Source organism: Sminthopsis crassicaudata, chromosome 1 (assembly GCF_048593235.1).
Source record: "Sminthopsis crassicaudata isolate SCR6 chromosome 1, ASM4859323v1, whole genome shotgun sequence".
Taxonomy (NCBI): Eukaryota; Metazoa; Chordata; class Mammalia; order Dasyuromorphia; family Dasyuridae; genus Sminthopsis; species Sminthopsis crassicaudata.
In genome coordinates this window covers 524,126,427-524,150,847 of record NC_133617.1, presented here as the reverse complement: position 1 = coordinate 524,150,847, position 24,421 = coordinate 524,126,427, and the positions used below count along the sequence as shown (strand labels likewise).

Genomic DNA, 24,421 nt, shown 5'->3' with positions numbered 1-24,421 from the left:
ATTGTCGAGATTAAGAAAATAATGAAGAAAATGTTAATGATTCAAATTGAAATTTTAAAGTGTTCTGCCTACCTGGTTTTTTATCTGTTAAGCATATACTAGCACATCTCTGATTAGGGCTCATGGATTGGCTGGAAGCTATTGTAATACTACTAGAAGATGTTATAGTATAGGAGAAAAACAACTGAAATGGATTCAGTATTTGAATCCTACACCTGCTACTTAATGTTGTGATCCTGAGCATCCTTAATGTCTCTGTGCCTCAGTTTCCTCATCTGTTACATCAGATGATCTGGTCCCTTCTCATTCCGAATCCTTGAACCCATGACCATTGGATCAGATACTTTGATATTCTATGACTCCCTTTCCTTGTCTGTTAAATAATTAGGACTAGGTCCTTTTATTTCTCTTTTCTTTGCCACTTTTTGTTTTGTAAGATCCTTCTATTTCTGACAATCTATGTGATGGGTGTGGCAGGACAATACAATGGTACCAATAGGAATAGAATGCCTGTGAAAGACATAATGAAAAAATAATTGACAGGATTGGACAGCTAATTAGATGCTGCAGAGGTAGGGGATTGTCATGGAAACTGAGTCAAAGTTAATTTCTGGTTGGAATCTGAGAGATTGAGAAAATGGTGGTATCACTCACAAGTCACAAGGAAGACTTTGTTTCAAGAAAAAAGAAGTTGGTTTTTGGAAAAAGTGAGATCCTGCCACAATCCCCTCCTTTGAAGGTTCCCCCATGACATATGATTTCCTCAGAACCAGAGGGAGACTGGAAAATTATAATATATGAAAATAAAAGATATCTTAGAAATCATCTAGTCTAACTTCTTAATTTTACAGGTAAGGAAAGAGAGGCCCATAAGAAGTCAAATGACTTCCCTAAATTCATGCAGGCAGCAAGTAGTAAAATCTGATCTTCCAGTTTCAATTTCAACACTATCTCCACCATATTACTACTTTCTTACATCTTGAGACATGCTGCCAATCAAGCTAATGCTACTAATTCAATTCAATAATCAGTATACATTTGTTAAGCATCTACTGTGCACCATTCATTGTGTTAGGTATTGGGGTTTCTCAGTTCACAGTCTAATTGGGGAGAACTCAGGCAAATAACTACATACTTATAAGATAATAGAGTCCATTTTTTAATGTATTGAGTCCTATCTTCAGGATAACCAACTTGAGATGCTTAAAATGCAATTGGATCATATTTTACTCATAGACGGAGTTTAGTAGTATTTCTTCTTTGCTCATTTTTGCAATCAATTTATGTAATATTAGAATTAATTTAATTGTCCTTTCACTGTTTTATAGAATTCTTTTGTGAATCTCTTGTTCTATTTCCCCCTACCCCCCACTTTGTGTACTTCTTTTATGGCTTGTTTAGTTTCCTTTTTTTCAAAATTGGGTCATTTAAATTTTCTTTTGAATTCATTTAATATGAATGACATATTTTGGCAATTATTAAACTGCTTCATTTGTTTTAAGTTTTATCTGCAAATAATTTGGCAAAAAAGTATCTAATATTTCTTTTATTTCTTCATTTGCTATCAACTCTTTCTAGGCAACTAGATAACAAAGTGGACATTCAAAGTGGTGGATTTAGAAGTCAGGAAGATCTGAGTTCTAATCTAGTTTCAGACATTTATTAACTCTGTGACTATGGCTAAATCACTTAACCTCTCTACCTCAGTTTCCTTAACTATAAAATAGGGATTTTAATAGCACCTATCTCTCAAGATTGTTGTATATCCTAAAATATAATAGGATATAAATGCCTGTTTCATTCCACCTTTTAAAATTTTTTGATAATGACTATACGGTCTCTCTCTCTCTTTTTCAATCAGATTAGCTAACAATGCATCTGTTTTGTTCAGTTTATAAAGAACTAGTCATTAATTTTATTTACTAATTCAAAGACTTTTTGAGCTTTGCTTCCAAATTTGTCTTTTTTTGCTTTTCAGAATTTCTATTTTTGCTTGTGTTATTTCTTTTCTAATTTTTAAAGTTGCATACCCAATTCATTGATTTATTCTTTCTTTTTTGTAGTTGTTGATCAAAATATTTAGAAGTTTAAAATTTTTTTTCTGCTTTGACTGCATTCAAAAAGTCTTGGTTCTATAATGAATTCATCTAATTTCTATGATCTGTTATTTTGTCTGTCACTTCTTGAAGTTTTCTTGAAGTTAAATTTGAATCCTTTTTTTTTTTTTTTTTTTTTTTTTTTTTTTTTTTTGCCATTCTTTGTATCTCTAGCATATATCTCTGGCACATGATGGGTGCTTAATAAATACTTGGTGATTGATTGACTTTCTTCAAAGACCCTTTGTTGATTATAATTTTTATTGCATTGTGGCCAGTAAAAAGTTTGCTTTTCTGAATTTGTTTGTGAACTTTTTAATGGTTGTCTTTTGTAAAAATTTCATGCACAATTTAGAAAGAGGTGTGTTTCTTTTTATTTCCATGCTGTAATCATTAGAGATCTATTATACCTAATTTTTAAAAAACCCTATTCAGATCTTCCTTGATTATTTATCTATCTGTGAGATTTGTCTAAGTCTGAAAGATAACATATTAGGGTCCCCAGCTGTAAGAGTTGGTGTCTAGTTTTCCTTGTAATTTAACAAATTTTTTATTTCAGATATTTAGATGTCATGTCATTCAAGCATACATATTAAGTAGTAATATGCTTTTATTGTCTATTTTTTAAAAAAACAACTATATTCTGAATATCCAAAAAGAACATTTCCACATGCAAAGCAGAAGAGAAACCATATGAAATCATATGTGAAACCATGAATCTCCATACATTCAGAATTTTTTTTTAAAAAGTACATAATCAATTCTGAATGATAGTTTCAAAGTAGTCTTACTTATCTGTTTCCCTCTAAACTTCTATCTCTTCTCCTCTGTGGATTTTAAATGATGTTTCAATGGCCCTTTTTTTCTTTTCTTTTTTTTTCTCAGTAATGCTCTTTCTAGCTCTCTGTTCCTGCCTCTGAAATCCTTTTTGTGCTAATAAAAAGTTAAAACAGTCCTTGTATCAAATAAAAAATCAAACAATTTTTTTCCATATTTTTCATATTCAGAAATATGTCTCATATACTCTGTGTCCATCACTCAGGAAATGGATAGCCCACTTCTTCATTGGTCTTTGGGAATTGTGGTTTGTCATTTCTTTGATTAGAATCCTTAAGTATTTTCAAATTATTTTTCTTTATAATGTTATCTGAGTATAAATTGTTCTTTTGATCATATCCACTTCCTCCGTTGTCAGTTTATATAGATTTTCCCAGGTTTCTTTGAAACCATCCCTTTTGTCATTTCTTATTCCATTACATTCATATACCATGATTTGTTCAGCCACTCCCCAATTGATGATCATCCCCCTTTGTTTTAACTTCTTTGCCATGGAAGTGACTGTTCTCTGTGCCTTTGTTTCAAGTTCTTTGCCAAGGAAGTGATTGTCCTCTGTGCCTGGAATGCTCTTCCTCTTTTACCTTGACTCCTTACTCCCCAAACTAGTGACACTAGCTTTCCAACTGTTTCCATGAACAAAGCATTTTATCTTTGCCTCTAGGCATTCTCTTTATGACAGTCCCCTTCTCAGCTCTGACCACTAAATTCCCTGTTTCTTTAAGTCCTAACTAAAATCTCACCTTCTACAGGAATCCTTCCTCACTCCCTCTTAATTCCAATGTTTTCTCTCTGTGATTATTTCCTACTTACCCTGCACAACCATAAGATATAAAATTCCTCTACGAATACAGGTCAAAATTTTCCTGCAACTTAAGGCCTTAGAAAATTGGTTGTGGGCTATGTAACTTGTCTGTAGTCACAGGGTTGGTATGAATATGAAGTGGGATTTGAATCTTGGTCTTCTTGACCCCAAAGCCTGTTATCTGTCAGCTGCCCCTTGTCCTTGCAAATATAACCTAAAAAAACTACATTCTGGTGATCAAGTGTTAAGAGTTGAGGGAGAAATCAGGAAAAGCAGCTGTAAAAGATAGCCTTGGAAGTGAATCCTGAGTGAAGCTGGGGATTTGAAGAGACAAACATGATGACAAAAAAACATTCCACGCATGAGAGACAGGCTATGAAATGGCACAGAATCAAAAGATGGAATGTCACATCTACATTTACATGTGAGGAATAACTGGAATATAGAATGTATAAGAAGAAGCAATGTAAAATCAGTCTAAAAGAAGAAATTGGAGCCAGATTTTGTAAAGAATTTTAAATGCCAAAGACCAGAATTTTTATTTTAAAATTTGTAGAGGTAGTAGAAAGTCATTGAAACTTCTTGATTAGAGGAAAAATCAGAGAAAAAAAAAACATGATCAGACTTCTATGTTTCAAGAATATTAATTTAATAGTTGTGTGGAGGATAGGTTGGAGAAACAAGAATCTTGAGGTGGGGAGACCAATTTGCGGGTGAAAAGTGAACTGAACTAGGGTAATTATGATAAGAATGGAGAGAAGGAAACAGATTGGAGAAATGTTGTGGACATAGAATTTGTAAAAACTGGCAACTAATTGGATAAGGAAAATGAAGAATTGTATTCGATTCAGGTTGTGAACCTGGTTAATTAGAAAGATTTGATTCAATTCAATTTAACATACACATACTTTGTGCAGGTCACTATGTCAAATACTAGGGCTACAAAGACAAAAATGAAGTAGGTCCTGTCCTCAGGGAGTTTATATTCCATTGAAGTGATGGTGGGGCTCTCAACTGAAATAGAGGGATTAGGAAGAGGGTGGATTTGGGGGAAAAAACAATGAATTCTGTTCTGGACATATTAAATTTGAAACATTTATGGCACACTCAGGTAGAGATGCCCAGTAGGCATTTGGTATATGGAACCAGAGCTCAGGAAAGATAAGAAGGCTAGATGTATGGATTTGGGAGCCATCTGCATAAAGGTGATAATTGAGCCTAAAAGGTTAATGAGAAGAAAACCCAGGACAAAGACCTTGAAAAGAGGGTGGGATATGGATGGTGATATAGCAAAGGAAACTGAGTAGTTCCCACAGAAAATGGTATATTTCAGAGAGTTCTCTCATGAAAACTCATGACAGTGTTTCCGAGGAGTTGGGGCTTATAAGTGTCAAATGTTATACAGAAGTCAAGAAAGATGAGTTCTGAAAAAAGGCCATTGGATTTAGGAATTAAGTGATCATTGGTAACATTGAAGATAAATTTCAGTTGAGGAACATGGAGAGAAATCAGATTGTAAGGATTGGAGAAAGTGAATAGTGTATGAGGTAGTGGAAGCAATGAATGAGTGTGGAAAACTTTTTGCCAGGTATTTGCCAGTGAATTCAGGGAGAGATTACTACCTTAAGAGAATTGAAGAGCCAAGTAAAAGGGTTTTATTTGTTTGTTTTTAGTATGGAAAAGATCTAAGCATGTGGGTACGTAGCATAAAAATAGTGGATGAAAATAAATCGAAAATTATAAAGAAAGTAGGGCTAGAAGAAACTTCCCGAATTCAAATCTTGTTTTAGACACTTATTGGCTGGGTAGGTGGGTGATAAGTCACTTAACTCTGCCTCATTTTCCTCATCTGTAAAATGAGTGGAAGAAAGAAAAAAACAAACTTCTCCAGTATCTTTGCCAAGAAACTCCTAAACGGGATCACAAAGCAGAAACAACTGAAAAATTATTCAACAATAACAACAGCAACAATAAGAAGGAATAAGTTCCCAGAAGAGATACAAAGGAATGAGATCAAGAGTTTAAGTAGAGGGAATAGAACCAACTCTTCTTCTGAATCTGAAGCAAAACAGAAGCCAATGGTGGGTGATTATGAAAGGAGGTGAATTATAGAATTTGGAAGTAGAAGGAGATCATAATGGATGGATTCAATTTTATTTGTAAAGTATGAAGCTATATTCTCTCCTAAGAGGGAGGAAACGATGAAAAGACTGGTGAAAGTGCCTTAAACAGGGAAGAAAGTTTATGGTCAGTGCAAAAGAGGGTCAATTAGGGAAGAATAAAGAGATTCCTGTGCAATCTCAAAAGCTCTGTTGAATTTCAATAAAATAAATTTGTGGGAAATCCTGTAAGGACTGTTGTGCCAAATCCTTTAGCAGGCATGGAAAAGAGAAAAAAGCAGATGGTAGGGATAATCCAGAGCTGGACTTTAGGAAGAGATAAGTATGATCATGTAAGGAATGTGAAAGTTGAGACTAGTCTCCAAAAACATTTTTTTTTCCCTAGAAGACTGGATTCCCCTAAACTCTTGACAAGAAAGGCATAGTTTCTTTTTATGATAGGGTTGATCCATCTTCCCAAAAAATAAAGAGGTAAGACAAAAAAGAGTCAACTGTACAACTGATCTCTCCTTTTTGGTCCATTACCTAGGAATATACAATCAAACATCCTAAACAAAGGGTCAACTTCTTGTAAATTCATCATATTGATCAGAGAACATCCTTGATTTACCCTCCTTACATTTCTGACTCTGATCCTCCAGCTTTGGGATTTCTGCTTCAGTCAGTTAAGTATTTGTTAAATGTCACGTATGTGCCAGACTCTGTTCTAAATGCTGAGGATACAGATCCAGAGAATATATAAACAATCACAATTTCCAAAATACTTACATGCTAATAAGGAAGATAATGCATGTGAGAGTATGTATATATGTATGTACATACAATCCAACACACATGTATGTGAATATATAGGTAGATACATAAACAAAATAAAAACCAAATAAATAAAAAGTCATTAAATATATATATTATGATCACACATGTATATATAAAATAAATAAATAAATAGAAAGTAGTTAAATATACATGCCTGGATCATATTTACGCATATATACACTTAAGTATGTATATATGTATTTACGAAGGTACACATAGATATTATGTATGCATATATGCATGCAATATAAAATATAATTAACAAAATATTATATATATATACATATATCCTATATAAACATATATACAAAATAAAAGTTAATAAATAGATGTTAAATACACATATTTGTATATGGTTTTTATACATATATATACCCACAAATATATGTATAAATAGAAAATAAAAATAAATGAATAAGAAAAGAGTAGTTAGATACAAGTAGTTTGGTGGAGAGAGAACCAGTAGCTGGTGGGAAGGGAATAGATCAGGAAAGGCTTCATGCAGAAAGAGGAGCCTGAGGTGTGTCTTGAAGGAAAAGGGGGGGATCTTGTGAGGCAGAATTGAGCAGAGAGCACATTCAGTCATGGGAGACAGCTATGCAAAATGAGGTGTCATCTGTGAGAAGCACAGAGGCCAATTTGTCTGGATTGAGGAGTGTGGGAAGTGGGGTAATGTCCAAGGAAGCTGGAAAGATAGGTTGGGTAGAGTTGTCAAAGGCTTAAAAGTTAAACAGAAGAGTTTCTATTTTATCCTTGTGGCAATAGAGAGTCACTAGAGTTGATCCAGCAGTGATATGATTGGATCTGCACTTAGGGAACAATTACTTCAGCACTGGTGTGTAGGATGGAATAGGCTAGTGAGAGATTTAAAGCAGGGAGCCCAATTAGGAGATTGTTGCAATAATTTTGGTGAGATGATGAACAAAGGTGAAGCCTGAACAAAGGTGGTAACTGTGAGTAGAGGGAAGGGGTTGAATGTGAGAGATGTGGAGGCAGGAGTATAAGAGCTGACGACTGATTTGTGGGGTGACAGAATGAGGAGATAAGGTGAAGGCTGAGGTCATGACCTTGGGATACTGGAAGGATGGTGGTACCCTGGATAGTAACAGGGGAGTTGAGAAGAGGATTGGGTTTTTAAATGCTGAGACTGTGAAAAAAAAAAAAAAAGCCTTGTGCCAGGTTAAGTGAAGGGAGCTCTGACCTGGGAATCAGCGAAGAGCCAGGTCTGGGGTTAGATAAGGTAAGCTACAGCCTAAGGCATATGACGCAGGAGGAGTGGGGGAGGTGCAATAAAGGAGGGTGCTTTATTTTTACTATTTTTAAATATTCAAAAATTAATCATCCCTCCCCAAGACTAATATAAGGTATACATGTGCCATTGATCAACTTTCTGCATTGCAGGGGGGGAGGGGTGCAATAGTATTTTATTTTTCCAAATACATGTAAAGATAGTTTTCAATATTCATTTTTATAAAATTTTGTGTTCTAGATTTTTCTCCTTCCCTCCCTCCCCAAAAAAGCAAGCAATCTAATATAGATTAAATACTATGTTTTCTTTATGTGATATTTTACATCTTATTCAGCACTTTACACACAGTTATCTCTTTTGAATCTCCAAATAACCTTGTGAGGTAGGTAGCGCCTAAATTCCCTATCTCAGCCTGTTTCTGAAAATGGAAAAAGACACATTAATCACAGATCTTGGTTATTTGTGATCATAAATCACAGTATGTTTATTTGTGTGCACATTTTACTTTTTCAGTTGGGGATACTCCTAAGTCTTAGTTCTCTTTAGAGGTGCAATTTGTAAGAGAACCTTTAGGGGTCTGGGAGGTCAAGTGTAAAAGAGTCATTTATGGAAATTTTTGAAGATACTTGCTGTTTTTAATGGTATATGGGGTGTGTACGTGTGGGAGAGAGAGTGAGCATGTGTAGAAACCTAAAGGGAACTGGGCCACAGCTCTAAATGAATTCAAACACAGAGGAGAAAGGAATCAGTCAGTCAGTGAGTCAGCAAGCATTGATTAAGTGCTTACTATATGCCAGACATTGTGCCAAGTTCTGGGGATACAAAGAGAAGAAAAAACTCGGTCCCTGTCCTCCAGGAGCACATATTCTAACAGAAATCAGGTGGTAGGACTTCATGAAATAAGGCCACTGAGCTTAAAGTCTAAAGATCATCAGACAATACAGTTCCAGAGCCTGATCCTTTCTTGGACTTTGTTTCTTCTTCCCCTGAAAAAAGGGAGGTTGGATGTGATCATCTTTTAGATCTTTCCTTGCTCAAACATTCTAGGATTTGAAGCTCAAGGAACTTAGTGAGGTTCCTCCTTCTTATATTTGTTAATACCACCATTTTGAGAGAGCATTAACTAAATTTATTTAACTTGGCCAGAATGTCTATGATTTTTGTGTTCCATGGAGAAATGACAGACATGTAATGGCTTGTAAAACACCCACCCTAATCCCTGGGCTAGTCTCCAGGATATTAGTCAAACTCCCGCTGAGGATGTTGATATATATGTATATCTGCACACACAGAGATGCAAATCAAACTGCCATTGATTTACCTTCACAGTAGCTTCTGTTGTGAGATAAATATCTATATCAGAGAGAAAGGCCACGTGTGGGCTGATGGCCACAGGAAAGAATAGCAATTAGCAAATTCAAGAAACTTACACTTCTGTTGTCTAAGATTATCATTCATTTCTCTTAGCAAGCTGTTTTGCCTTTATTAGACCAATGCTTATGATAAATAAATGAAAATGTAATTGAATTTCTCATATTTTCGTCTTTTTCATTTCATGAATGATGGATGACTTCATTCCCAAAGGGCTCCTTTTACTAGCTAAAATTAAGATAGCCATTTACAAATTATGTTTTTTTTTTTACCATAGAAATGCAGTAGAACATTGATTCATGGATGTGTTAATTAGTCTACCTTATTTTTGACATAATTTGTCAAAATACCAGGGTGAGAAGTCTGGGAAACAACTCGTGCTGAGCATGTAAAGGAAACTGGGCAATTAGTTGTCATAGGCCAGATATTGGTGTTTATTGTATTCATTTTTGAATCAGCTCTCTGAATCCTAGAACATTATATCTCCTCATCAGGGAGGAAAGTAAGATCCAAAGAGAGGAACTATCTTATCCAAAGACACACAGTGAATTCATGGCAAAATTGGGCTTGGAACTCAGGTTCCAAAGTACTGAAGGATCTAGTCTTTTTTTTTAATTTAAAAATTTTTATTAATTGCTTTATTTTTTCTGGTTATACATATTATATTAACTTTTAAAAATACACATTCATTGGGATTGCCTTAGAATCTAGTCTTTAAAAAAAATTTAAGTCATAGAATCTAAGATACGTACAATGTCAGAACTGGAAAAATCTTTAAAAATCATTTAATCCAACCTCTTTATCACATATGAAGAACAATCAGGCACATGATCACATGGCAAGTTAATCTCAAAGTCACTACTAGACCCAAGTCTTCTTATTCCAATTCTAGTGTTCTTTCAACCTCACTGTTGACAGTTTAGTGAGGATGAACCATTTGCCTTATTTAGTTGATCCTCCAATTTGGTTGTCTTTGAGAACAGAGAGTAACTCTTCCTCAAACAACCTGTGCTGACCCTCAATTCTAGAACAGTAGTCCAGGTCAGCAGGTGATAAGGAGGGAGGTTATGCCCACCCAATTTCTTGTTTTTTTTTTTCTCCTGACCCATTCATGTACCTGGCCAGAAAAACCAGCTTAGCCAGCTGTAATGCTGATGCAACCTGAGAAAAGTTCAATGGAACTTTTCTGCTGGACTCAGCGTTCCCCTGGCTCTCTCAGCAGCAGCCTGTCCGCCCCAGCTCACACAAAGATACATGCCCTTGGCACTTCCTGTTGAGCATCAATTCTTTCAGCTTCTGCCCTTGAGGGGAAGTCCTTTTGGCCCTATCTCAACCATGAGCTCATCCACCATCCATATCCACCATCACCAGGGAAGAAATCCAACTATCAATAGCCTCTTTATCAATACTTCTGAAGGCTCAGCAATGCATGAGAGAGAAAGAAAACAGACACTGTTTCTGTCCTCAGAAGCTCACAGCCTTGTTAAGGAAAGAATGAAAAGATACCAAATAATACCAGTCAATGCCACATGAGTGGAATAGACAGTAAATGCTATAGGAACACAGGAAAAAGGAAAGAGATGATTGTAAATGAAGGTGGGCAGGGAAAAATTCATAAAGGATATGAAATTCATAGAGCAATGGGACCTTCAGAGCTGGATATTATGTCCACAAAGGAGGAGAAAGGATATTTCAAGTAGTATGGATGAGAATAAAGGTCAGAAGATAAGAATGCTCAATTTGTTTTCTGAGGATGGTTTCACTAGGATGGGAATGAGAAGGGATGCTCACCATCGACATCTGGAACCCCAGAACCACTCTCAGCTTCCAGATAACTTTCCAGATAAGCTTCTTAGATTTATACAGAAAGCAAGAATGGGTAGGTGCTGAGATAGGATCCAAGGAGCTTTAAGGGCTTTTTGTCTTCCATCTTGGTTTTTGCTATGTCCCTAAATGGGGGAGGTATTTTTTTGTTCGGCCTTCACCTTGAGGCTAGTGATATCTGAAAATATTTTCAACTGACCATGTTTTAATATAGATTTCTTAAATCATACATGGCCCTTAGACTCTAGGTTAAGAACATGTTTAGCCTACAATGGTGGACATCCCAAGTGGACTCTTAGAACAGTCCTATTTGGACCTTCCAACACTCTGTGAACTTTTCATCTTCTGACTGCCCCTGCAGGCACTAGAGTAACTCAGCTTTATTCAGAGAAGGGAACATCTGGACCAGACGGGACGGGAGTTGTCCAGTCCACACCCTTCTTCTTCAGCAAGTGAACAATCCTCCAATTGCCCACGTGCTAGACTCTGGTCCCATAGAAGGGTTACTCAGAGTAGAACAATGCTCCTGGCTCTGAGAATATTGCTGTTGCTACTGCTGTCTCTAAAGCCCTTTGAGACTCATTGTCTACAAAGTGCTTGGAAAGATTGCTTCATGGGGTGTTGTGAAGTCAGGCGCCTCTCCCCTGTGCAATCGTTGGCAGGATGGGATGAACTCAATATATGGTGAAAAGATCCAAGGCCTGTGAGTCAGAAGACCTGGGTGCTAGTCCTGTCTCGGAACAAATCATGTCTCCCCTTTCAGCCTCAGTTTCTTCATTTGCCAGATTAGGTAATTTCTAAAGTCTGTCCAAAGACTAACATCCTGAATAATACTGTGAAAAGGCAGGGTCCCTCCTGCAACCTTCCCAGTGGGTGCTGCAATTCTAGGCTACTTACCTAAGAGATCTTCATTACTAGGTTGAAAGCTCTTTGAAAGCAAGATTCCTGCTTTGTTTATCTTGGTAGCTTCTATGCTTAGCATAATTTTTGCAATAATAATATCTGGTATTTATATAATACTTTTAAGTGTGTTCAAGTGCTTTACAAACATCATCTCAAATTATCCTCCCACTACCCTGGGGAGGTAAGTGCTATTATTATTATTATTATTAGTTCATTTTTACAGATGGGGAAACTGAGGAAGAATTGTTTTTTAAAGCCAATTGAGCAGTCAAGCAGTCATTGAGTATCTGAAGTGAAATCTGAACTCATAGCTTCTCCATTCCAAGGCCAACAAACAAAGTGTTACTATGTTGCCTCCCCAGAGAAGATGATTTATATCAGTTGCCTGGGATGCTTTCCCATCCCACTTCTGGCTTCCCTCAAAATTTTGATTATATACCTTCTGCAATAAGCAGAGGCAGCTAAGACCTAAGTTCAAATTTAGCCTCAGATACTAGTTATATGATTCTGAACTTCCATCTGTCTCAGTCTCCTTGATTGTAAAATGGGTATAACATTAGCACCTCCCTCCCAGGTTTATTGTGAGGATCAAATGAGATAATTGTAAAGTGCTTCATACAGGGCCTGGAACATAATTGGTGCTTTATAATATTTTTTACCTCCTGGTTTCATTTCTACTTGCTCCAGTCCCTTTCCTCTGAGATTACCTTCCATTTACTTTGTATATACATAGCTATTTGTATGTTGTCTGTTCCATTGAATATAAGCTCCTTGTTTTTGCCTTTCTTTATCTTCCCTATACTTAGTATGTTGCCTGGCATATAGTGAACAGAAACTTAATAAATGCTTGTTTGGTGATTGACTTAATATTTGTGGAATTGAATATTGAATATACATATTGCGAAATGTTTGTGGGATTGAATGTATGTGTACATGTGTGTGTATTAAGACATGTTCCCAGCATCTCATAAATGTTTAATAATCAGCTCTTCTAGTCACCCACCCTATATATATATATGCACATACACACACACATATATATATACATACAAATGTGTGAACACAGACACAGACACAGACACACACACACATATATATACCCATGATACACTTTCCTGTTTAATCGGCATTATTAACATTTTCTCCATTATTTTCTTAAGACCTGACAATCAATACAACAAATCAAGCCCTAATTTGTAGGATCCAAGTTTGAGCTGGCTCCATCATATTCCTGATGCCTGAACTTGCCCCGGACTCCAAGTAGAGCACTCTCAGCTTTGCTATACAACTTCTCATGAAGTAATTGCATCGTGCCCTCAACTGGCTCATTATATGACACATAGTGGCATCCCAGAATATTTTCTAATTTGACTTTCTCTGTAAATTGTTTTACTTGTGTCCAATTCTTTATGACTCCATTTGGACAAAAATATGGGAGTAATTTACCATTTTCTTCTCTAGTTCATTTTACAGATGAGGAAACTGAGGCAAACAGAACTAAGTGACTTGCCCAGGTTACACTGTTAATAAATTTGTATAAGGCCAGATTTGAACTTAGGAAGCTATCTTCCTGACTTCAGGCCCAGTACTCTGTCCATTAAACCATCTAGCTGTCCTTGACCCTCTCTTAGAGCACAGTTATGTTTGTTCTGATTAAATCTCCTTATACATTTGAAACAAATCCTAAATTTATAGTTCTTGACATGGGATCAGTTTGAAATTTACCTTTGCTTGGAAAGCCTTTTCTCAAACATATAGCTAACCTCAAGGAACTCATAGTTTGAGAAGGAAGAAAAAGGAGCCTGCCATGTGGAATATTTAGAAGCCTATTCAGTGTTAAGATAATTAGAGTGCTATTGTTTAGTCATATCTGACTTCATGGCCCCATTAGGAGTGATTTGCCATTTTCTTCTTCAGCTCATTTTACAGGTGAGGAAACTGAGGGTTACAGGGTTAAATGATTTGCTCAGGATCACATAGCTAGTAAGTATCTGAGGTCAATTTGAACTCAGGAAGAGGAATCTTGCTGACTCCAGAACTGGCACCCAATCTACTGTGCTACCTAGCTGCCCAACATTAATATGTCAGGGAAAGATTCTTGGAAGAAGTTGGTTTAAAGCAGGAGTTTCAAAGGAAGGGAAGCATATTCCAAGTGGAGAAGGGGAGTGGAGGTGATGAAGCATGAAAGAAGGAAATAAGGAGTGTAACCATGTTGATTTATGTAACTTTTTGCATAGCTAATGTTCTGGCTCATGAAAGAGCTAGCACTCTCATTAGTGATTAATGAAGTATGGCGAATGAGCAATTGCTTCTTGTCCTCATTTGAGTTGGTGTGTGGAGGACCTTAGCACATCCCTCAGTTCTTTGTCTGCTGAGGGGTTACCAAGAGGAGCTAGTGCCACAGACAGATTCATTTTCTTGGGTCATGGACTCAGACCCCAGTGTAAATGAAGATGATGATGAGAGCTGACATTAATGCTTGATGATTACAAAATTCTCCACCTTTATTATGTCATCTAATTTTCATAGCTCCATGAGGTAAAACATGTGTGTATTATTAACTTTATTTTGTAGGTGGAGAAACTGAGGTAAAGATAATTTTATGTCTTAGCCAAGGCAAATATTTTACTTTAAGACTCTTAAGTGTTAAAGCCAAGACTCAGATCCAGGTCTCTGGATTCCCCAAATCAGTGTTTGTTCTAATTATGAATTACATTTATACAGCCTTTTAGAGGAAATTCAGAATGCTAGATCCATGTTAAATTCCTAATTCTGACATTTACCTGACTTCGACTCTACATACATTTTTATTAACTGTATGACTGTGGATAAGTCACTTAATCTCTGACTTAGTCACTAACTCCCTGTGATTCTGTGACTCGGGCAACTCCCTAAAACTCATAAATGGGTTGCAGTCTGCTCTAGGAAAGGGAATTACCCTAACAGGACATTCCTTCTGACGAAATCATTGATATTGTAAGACTAAGACTTACAAAGCACTTTCAGCCACAACAACTATCATCTGTTTAGCTATCATTTGTCTATCTTCTAAGGTTTGTAAAGCACTTTATATATATATTAACTCATTTTGATCTTTACAACAAGTCTTTGAGATAGGTGATGCAATTAGCTTTTTTTTTTAAAGATAAAGAAATTGAAGCACAGAGAAATTGTGGCTTAAGGTCACACCAATATTAAATAGCAGGGGATAGATTCGAATGCAAGTCTCCAGACTCCAAACTTTCAACTTCAATGCCCTACCTCCAAGATTTGTTTCATAGAAAGTACTTCCAATGTAGGACAATTAGGTAATGCAGTGGATAGAGTATAGGTCCTGAAGTCAAAGTGACTTCAGTCACTTACTAGCTCTGTGATCCTGGGCAAGTCACTTAATCCTGTTTGTCTCAGTTCATCATCTGTAAAATGAGTTGGACTATCTCTTTATCAAGAAAACTCCAAATGTAAGTTGGATGTGATTAAAATGACTTAATAGTAACTTACAGTACCCTCAATTGGCCCACTAAGTGTCAGGTTCTGCTACCCCAGAATATTTTCTAATTTGGCCTCTTCTTAATGCACAGTTATAATTATCCCAACAAAAATTCTATATTTGGAATGAATTCTGAGTTTATGTTCCCAACATGGGATTAAAAAAATGAAATAAAATTCACCTTTGCTTTGCAAACCCTTTCTGCAACATGCAAATGTAAAAGTGTTAAATGAAACTGGTGAGTCAGAAATAATTAAAATAGGTGAGATTTGTAAGAGAAAAAAAAAATAATATATATGTATTACCAGAAAAATGTCATGGAGAATAAACTAAATGAGATTGATTACATATATCATGGTATTTTTTAAAAAGAATAATATTTTTTATTTGAAAAAAAAAGTAAGAAAAAAAGAAAATAGAAAAGAAATACAAACAAAATAAAGTGAAACAAAAGAGAACATTGTCATGTGCCCAGCAGAGCATCAAGGAAGTTTACAAAATATATTACAACAAATTACCAGATGAAGAAAGCATATATATTTGTAGAAGAAATTATATCATAAAAGAAATTATATTCATGAATGACCATTTGTTTTCTTTACTTCCTTGTAAATTGTTCTTTGGTTCTCTGCTGGGCACCTTATTTAATTTATCCTTCCCCTCCTTTTTAGTTCCCCCCCACTCCTAAGCAAGCTATATTTAAGAAAAGATATGTTTATGTATACATATATAGATACATACACACATTCACATCCACTTCATTCCATATATACGCACATGTCTTTCCTATCCTTGCTGCCTCTTTAAAAATTCTGCTCCATAACTCGAGTTGCTATTACTTAATCTCCCTCCACCCAAGGATCTCTCCCTGTTTTCTTCCCTCACCCTTTACTTTCCCATCCGCCCATCCCTTCCCCCCTTATTTCTCCATAGATTTTGGAGGGTACTATATTCTTCATGGTTTAAATGTGGTGTTGCCTGTTGAACCCATTCCTGAGTTCAGGCTTTCAGATTTTCAGGATTATGAGCTGTTTTCTCTCCTCTAATGCCTCTGTGTCTATTCTTCCTCTGCACCTTATTTGTATAACATGATTGCTATTTTTACCTTAACTCTGCCAGTCTTTCTTTTGAGCTATCCCATTGTTGATATGAATCTTACACACATACATATCATGATATTTTTTCCAACAATGTTAGATTTTTGACAGAACATGGCAATCAACAGCAAGTTATTCAATATATTTAAACATTTGCAATTTTTCTATACACACTTCCAGAATTTCCACAATTATCATGCTGCATAGGAAAAATCAGATTAAAAAAAAGAAAACAAAATGCAAGCAAACAACAACAAAAAAAGTAAAAACATTATGTTGTGGTCCACACTCAGTTCCCAAAGTCCTCTCTCTAGGTGCAGATGACTCTCTCCATACAAGAGCCATTGGAACTGGCCTGAATCACTTCGCTGTTAAAAAGAGCCGTGTCCATCAGAATGGATCATAGTATAATATTCTTGTTGTTGTATGCAATGTTCTCTTGGTTGTACTCACTTAACTCTAGCATCAGTTCATGTAAATTTCAGAATAATTTTTAAAAATGTTTAAAGTATTTTATTTTCCCAAACACATGAATAGACAGTTTTCAACATTCACCTTTGCAAAATTTTGTGTTCCAGATTTTTCTTCTACTCTCCCTCCTCCCCCAAGACAGAAAGTAATCTGATATAGATTAAATATGTAAATTATTCTAAAATATTTCCATATTTATCATGCTGCACAAGAAAAATCATATCTGAAGGGGAAAAACACAAAACAGAAAAAAAAAGCAAACAACAAATGGTGAAAATATGATGCTTTGTTCCATATTCAGTCTCCATAGTTCTCTCAAAATAATTTTAAATGAATAAAATAAAATACATAGCATTACAAAGGGAAACAATTTATTGAAATCTAGTTATCTCTCTATCTGTTTATCATCTATCTATCTGTTCACAGATCTCCAGTTAGGAACTGTGCCCCAGAAGAACATAAACTGCATGAGGGCAATGATTGTCCTTTGTCTTTGTACCTCCTGTGCTTAGTTAGTATGGTGCCTAATACAGAGCATTGTGGAGGAATAAATATTTGCAACATTGAAATTTAGACCAGAAATTAGATAGAATCCTGTAGTGGAAAGAACCCTCTCTGGGTCTTGGATCAAAAGTCCTAAATTTTAACCCTGGCTCTGATACTTTCTTAGTAACGTGGAAAGGTTACTTTTATTTCAAGGAATGTTCTTTCAATGGAAGATGAAAATAGCCTAGAACAAAGGGCTACAGATATTGCTATAGGGCTACATGTGGCACACAATACTCCCTAATGTTGCCAGAAGTAGATTAAAATGCAATTGGAAAATGTTTAATAAAACAAATATTATAGAACAGATAACATAATCTTAATATGTAATTTTCTAAGTTTTCTGCTTGCATTTTTTTGGCCCTGTTTCTATTTGGAAAGGAAAAAAATATTGGCCTAAATGATTTAAAAGATTGTTTCCAGCTTTCTCAAGATTCTTGGGCAGTTAGGTGATGCAATGCCAGACCTGGAGTCGGGAAATCTCATCTCTTTGAGTTCATATTCAGGCATGGGTCCCTAGGCAAGCCATTTAACCCTCTTTGACTCATTTTTTCATCTGTAAAATGAGATGGTAAAGGAAATGTTAAACCATTTCAGTATCTTTACCAAGAAAACCTCAAATGGGGTTATAAAGAGTTGAAAAAACCCCCAATCTTCTGACTAAAATGACTCCCAGCTCTAGATCTTATGCATGGGAATGTTAGTGAGGGTCCTGAAAGGCTTTTTAAAAAACTTCAAGGAGATAGTGAGCCTTAAATATTTTAGGTATAGGGACAGACTGGGCAATCTTTCAGGCAAGGAATATTTGATAGCCTCATAAATGTAGAGCTAGAAGAGACTTCAGAGGCCATTACATCTAAATTGTTCATTTTACAGTTGAGGAAACTGAGGCACAGTGAGGTTTAAGTGACTTGCCCAGAATTACACAACTTCTTGATATCAGGTCCAGTACTCTATCCATTGCTTCTCTGGTGGCATTTCTTTTTCTCTTTTTTTCTTTTTTTGCTGAGGCAATTGGGGTTAAGTGACTTGCCCAGGGTCACACAGCTAGGAAGTGTTAAGCTACTGAGACCAGATTTGAACTCAGGTCCTCCTGACTTCAGGGGGTGCTCTATCCACTGAGCCACCTACCTGCCCCCCTTTTTTCTTTATTAGAGTATTTTCTTCTTTTAAATCATGCAAAAGTCGTCTTCAACATTTACCTTCACAAAACCTTGTGGACAAGATTTTTGTCTCTCTTCTTCCCTTCTCCCCTTTCCTCCTTCCCAAAGTAATCTGATATAAGTTAAATGTGTATAATTCTTCTAAACATATTTCCATATTTGTCACTGAACAAAAAACAAAAACAAAACAAAACAAAAAACCTTACTCTGATTCATTTCTATCTTTGAATACCCAATGGGTAGCAAAATGTCTTGTATGTTGTAAAAGCCATTTTAGAAATATTTGTTCAATAGTGGTGTTTTGGGATAACAGATAGCCTCTCTCTCTCTCTCTCTCTCTCTCTCTCTCTCTCTCTCTCTCTCTCTCTCTGTCTGTCTGTCTCTCTCTCTCTCTCTCTCTCTCTCTCTCTCTCTCTCTCTCTCTCTCTCTCTTGTCTTTTTTTTTTCATCCTAAATTTACCTAAGTCCTTCCCAGTATGATTGATTTAAACAAGGTGCTAAGTCAGTGGAATTGATAAGACAATGGTTTTCTGGTTTAGCATGGTGATTAATAGTTCTCTGGTTCAGTACATGTACTTAGTACTTATAGTTCTATAAGAGTGATGCCTTCTACAAGATTCACCCCTACGATGATGCAATTATAATAGAGTATAAAAGAGCCAACAAGGACTCGAACAGAGTGGGAGAGGCATTCCCTCTTCATCAGCCTCGAGGTGGCTGTCCTGTCCTCCTGCTTCCCCCACTGAGACCAAGGCCAGTCTGAAAGGGCTCCAGAAAGCTAGCCAAGCCCCAGGCAAGGAGACAATAAAGAATCTGGACTTTATCCCTGCCTAGTAATTACTCTGTTGAAACAAAGGCGGGCCAGAGACCTCCAGATAACCAACCAGAACATTACACACTTCCTCCTCAAAAGCTTCTCTGAATTCTCCAACTCACACTGATCTTTCTCCCTTTTCTGCATTCATACAATTCTGATAGTCAGGACCACAAGAATAACACTGAATTGTTCTCTCTTTGTGCCATTGGTATTAATTCTGTCTGGGCTGGAAACTCACTGAGGACAAAGATGATGCGTCAAAAGTCTTTATGCTTTTTATTATTAGGGGTACAAAGCATGTGCTCAGTGCAGAATTGAGGAATGACTGATTGTCCATGGGGAGACATGGATTCAGAGAGCAGTAGATTTTGAGGAAGAAGGGGGTCAAGTAGAAGAGGCATGTATGGGTATTGGATGAAGGGAAGGAGGCTATTTCAAGTATGGAAGATAGGAGGGGAAAATACAGGAGTATATGAGAGAAAAAGATGAGGGATAGAGAAAAGGAATCCTTTACAGAGCCAAAAAGGAAACAAGGTATTGTTTATGTGGCAATAAAAAGCCAGTGTGTATTTATAGTATATAAAACATTACTGTGAGGACAGGAATTAGCTCCTTTATCCTCACAACACCTTGGGAGTGGCTTAATTCTTGCCATTTTCCAGTTCAGAAAACAGAAATACAGAGCAAAAAATGAATTTATCCAGTGTCACTTAAGATTTGTCCTTTCCCATGATAGAATCTTGTCTCTACTACAAAAACTAGTGATTGCTTCATTGAATTCCCAGTTGGGTTCTTATATACCAACATATATACTAGTTATGTAGTACTCACCCATCCAACACAGAACTCTTTCTAAAAGGAGAGGCAAAATAGAAAATCCCCTCAGCACAACTTAGGTGAACTTTTAGACTATAGAACAAGTAGGCAGAACTCCTGGAGCTCAAAATAGGACAACTTCCCCTAAAGCATGAGAGGTAAAATTCTCAGGAGGCTAATTTTCTGGATAAAATTTTCTGGATCTCCAATGGTGAACAACCTTCCCAAACCAGGTCAAATAAACCTGAAGGAAATCAGGCCACTTGGTGAAAGTGGCAAAAGCTTCACAGAATCAATTAATTAAGAGATAAAGTTAGACAAAGTCTCTAGGAAGCTTTGTTATTCACTCATTTCACCTGTATCTGAATTTTTGGGACCCTATCTGGGGTATTCTTAGCACAGAAAATGAAGTGGTTTGTCATTTCCTTCTCATTTTATAGATGAGGAAACTAAGGTAAGCAAAATTAAGTAACTTGCGCAGGGTCATATAGGTAGTAAGTATCTAAGGTCATATTTGAATTCAGATTTTCCTGACTCTGGAGTTAGCACTCTATCCATTGCCCCACCATTAGGAGCATAGGACACTGCTATTCTTTTTTATTTTTAATTATTATATCTTTTTATTTACAAAATATATGCATGGGTAATTTTTTCAACAATGACCCTTGTAAAACCTTCTGTTCCAAAATTTCCCCTTCTTCTCCCCACCCTCTCCTCTAGATGGCAGGTAGTCCAATACATGTTAAATATGTTCAATTATATGTTAAATCCAATATATGTATACATATCTATACAGTTATCTTGCTGCACAAGAAACATTGGATCTAGAAAGAAAAAAAAACCTGGGAAGGAAAACAAAAATGCTATGTTGTGGTCCACACTCCGTCCCTATAGTCCTCTCTCTGGGTATAGATGGCTCTCTTTATTACTGGACAGTTGGAACTGATTTGAATCATCTCATTGTTTGAAGAGAGCCATGTCCATCAGAATTGATCATCATATAGTCTTGTTCATGTGTATAATGATCTCCTGGTTCTGCTCATTTCACTCAGCATCAGTTCATGTAAGTCTCTCCAGGCCTTTCTGAAATCATCCTGTTAGTTATTTCTTACAGAACAATAATATTCTATAATATTCATATACTACAACTTATTCAGCCATTCTCCAATTAATGGGCATCCACTCAGTTTCCAGTTTCTAGCCATTATGAAAAAGGCTGCCACAAACATTTTTGCTTATGTGGGTCCTTTTCCCTCCTTTAAGATCTTTTAAGGGATATAAGCCCAATAGTAACACTGTTGGGTCAAAGGGCATGCACAGTTTGATAACTTTTTGAGAAAAGTTCCAAAATGCTCTCCAGAATAGCTGGATTTGTTCACAGTTTCACCAACAATGAATCAGTGTCCCAGTTTTCCCACATCCCTTCCAACATTCATCATTATCCTTTAATGTCATATTAGCCAGTCTGATAGATGTGTGGTGGTATCTCAGAGTTATCTTAATTTGCATTTCTCTGCTCAATAATGACTTGGAGCACCTTTTCATGTGACTACAAATAGTTCAATTTCTTCATCTGAAAATTGTCATATCCTTTGACCGTTTATCAATTGGAGAGTGGCTTGATTTCTTATAATTAGAGTCAATTCTCTATATATTTTGAAAATGAGGCCTTTATCAGAACCTTTGAATGTAAAAATGTTTTCCCAGTTCATTGCTTCCCTTCTAATCTTGTCTGCATTACTTTTGTTTGTAAAAAACTTTATAACTTAATATAATCAAAATTATCTATTTTGTGATCAGTAATGGTCTCTAGTTCTTCTTTGGTCACAAATTCCTTCCTTCTCCACAGGTCTGAGAGGTAAACTATCCTATGTTGTTCTAATTTATTTATAATCTCATTCTTTATGTCTAGATTATGAACCCATTTTGACCTTACCTTGGTATACGGTGTTAAGTGTGGGTCAATGCCTAGTTTCTGCCATACTAGTTTCCATTTTTCCCAGAATTTTTTGTCAAATAGTGAATTCTTATCCCCAAAACTGGGGTCTTTGGGTTTGTCAAACACTATTTTGCTATAGTTATTGGCTATTTTGTCCTGTGAATCTAAACTAATCCACTGATCAACTAGTCTATTTCTTAGCCAGTACCAAATGGTTTTGATGACCACTGCTTTATAATATAGTTTTAGATCTGATACAGCTAGGCCACCTTCATTTGATTTTTTTTTCCATTAGTTCCCTTGAAATTCTTGACCTTTTGTTCTTCCAGATGAATTTTGTTGTTATTTTTTCTAAGTCAGTAAAATAGTTTCTTGGGAGTTTGATTGGTATAGCACTAAATAAATAGATTGGTTTAAGTAGTATTGTTATTTTTATTATATTCTCTCGACCTATGCAAGAGCACTTGATATTTTTCCAATTGTTTAGATTTGACTTTATTTGCATGGAAAGTGTTTTGTAGTTTTACTCATATAGTTCCTGACTTTTCTTTGGCAGATAGATTCCCAAATATTTTATACTATCAATGGTTATTTTAAATGGAATTTCTCTTTGTATCTCTTGCTGTTGGATTTTGTTAGACACTACTATTTTTTCCCTTAAAAAAAAGATAAATAATTGATATATATATATATATCTGCAGACCACTAGGAAAATGATGGATTGCCTATGGCAGGTAATCATTACTCATATATTAATTTCTGGGAGGCAGAAATTTATTGTGTTAAAAAATCAATGAAATAGGAGACGTAGAATCTGGATTCAAATCTGGACTCTGATATCTGATATTTGTTATTATTTGAATGATCTTGGTAAGTTAGCCTCTCTGTGCCTCAATTTCCTTATCTGTAAAATGAAAAGATTGGATTAGATCAAAGATATCAAACACACATGTGATCCACAACCTAACCAGATTAAAGTATAATTGATAAATATTTAACAAAAATAAAAACATAATAAAACATAGTTAAAATTACATTTGAAAACTAAGTCAATATATAGTCCTCAGGGATCCATATATATATTAGTAGTCCTGTTTTTATTTGAATTTGCAACTTTTGTACTAGATAATCTCTCAGGTCCTTTCTAGAGTTATGATTCTGTGACTTTAGGCCATGTTCTTCAAAAATTCTAACCTCAGCACTTTCTATAGATGCCTTAGAATTTCCCAAGCTTTGTACATTATTGCTGACATTGACATCACAGACAAAAATGATTATAGTATTAAATATTTATTGAGCGAGATGTCTCATTCTGTGATGGGCACATGGGTGAGGATGAGGTATGGGAAAGATGCTAAAGAAAGAGAACAAATAAACCTTCACCAAGCACCTACTGTGTGCTTGTCCCTGTAGACCCTGGAGACTTCTAGATCTTTACTTCCTGTATGATCTTGGGCAAATCTTGAGCTTGCTGGGCCTCAGTTTCCTCATCTGTAAAATGAGAGGATTGGACTAAGGTCCTATTGAGCTCTAGAACTACAATTGTTTCCTTTCATCTCAGGCAACCACAAAGCATTGAGATCAGTTGCAGAAGAAAAAGGAAAGAAGGGATGTCTTCCTTTCTCTGAGCTTGTCTCTCCTCCACAGGGATTAATTACAATATAATTAATTGCTCTTCAATATAATTCCCTCTCTTGACATTTTGTTCTGGTCAAGTCAATCCAACAGGTTTTATTGAGCACCTACTATGAATAAGGCTCCTGGGATACAAAGACAAAAATAAAATCAACCTTTCCCACAATAAAATAGTATTTTAATGGGTTTTTGAAGGCTCTGCTTTGCATTTCCCTGGCCACTTGGTCTAAAATAATCATTCTTTTCCTTCCTCAGCTATGGCAATCAGGTTCAACACTTCAAGGTGCTTCGAGAGAACATGGGGAAATACTTTCTTTGGGAGGAGAAGTTCAACTCACTCAATGAATTGGTGGATTTCTACCGTACAACTACCATAGCCAAGAAGAGGCAAATCTTCCTGAGGGATGAGGACCCAACACACAAGGTATC

General features: G+C 36.0%; 1 protein-coding gene across 1 annotated transcript in view; it reads left to right on the top strand.

The window, feature by feature from the left end:
• GRAP (GRB2 related adaptor protein) overlaps positions 1 to 24,421 on the top strand; it is a 70,250-nt gene that overhangs the window by 34,069 nt on the left and 11,760 nt on the right. The window contains exon 5 of the mRNA XM_074281711.1: positions 24,248 to 24,416. Coding sequence (XP_074137812.1) covers positions 24,248 to 24,416 — 169 coding nt within the window. The remainder of the gene's footprint in view (positions 1 to 24,247; positions 24,417 to 24,421) is intronic.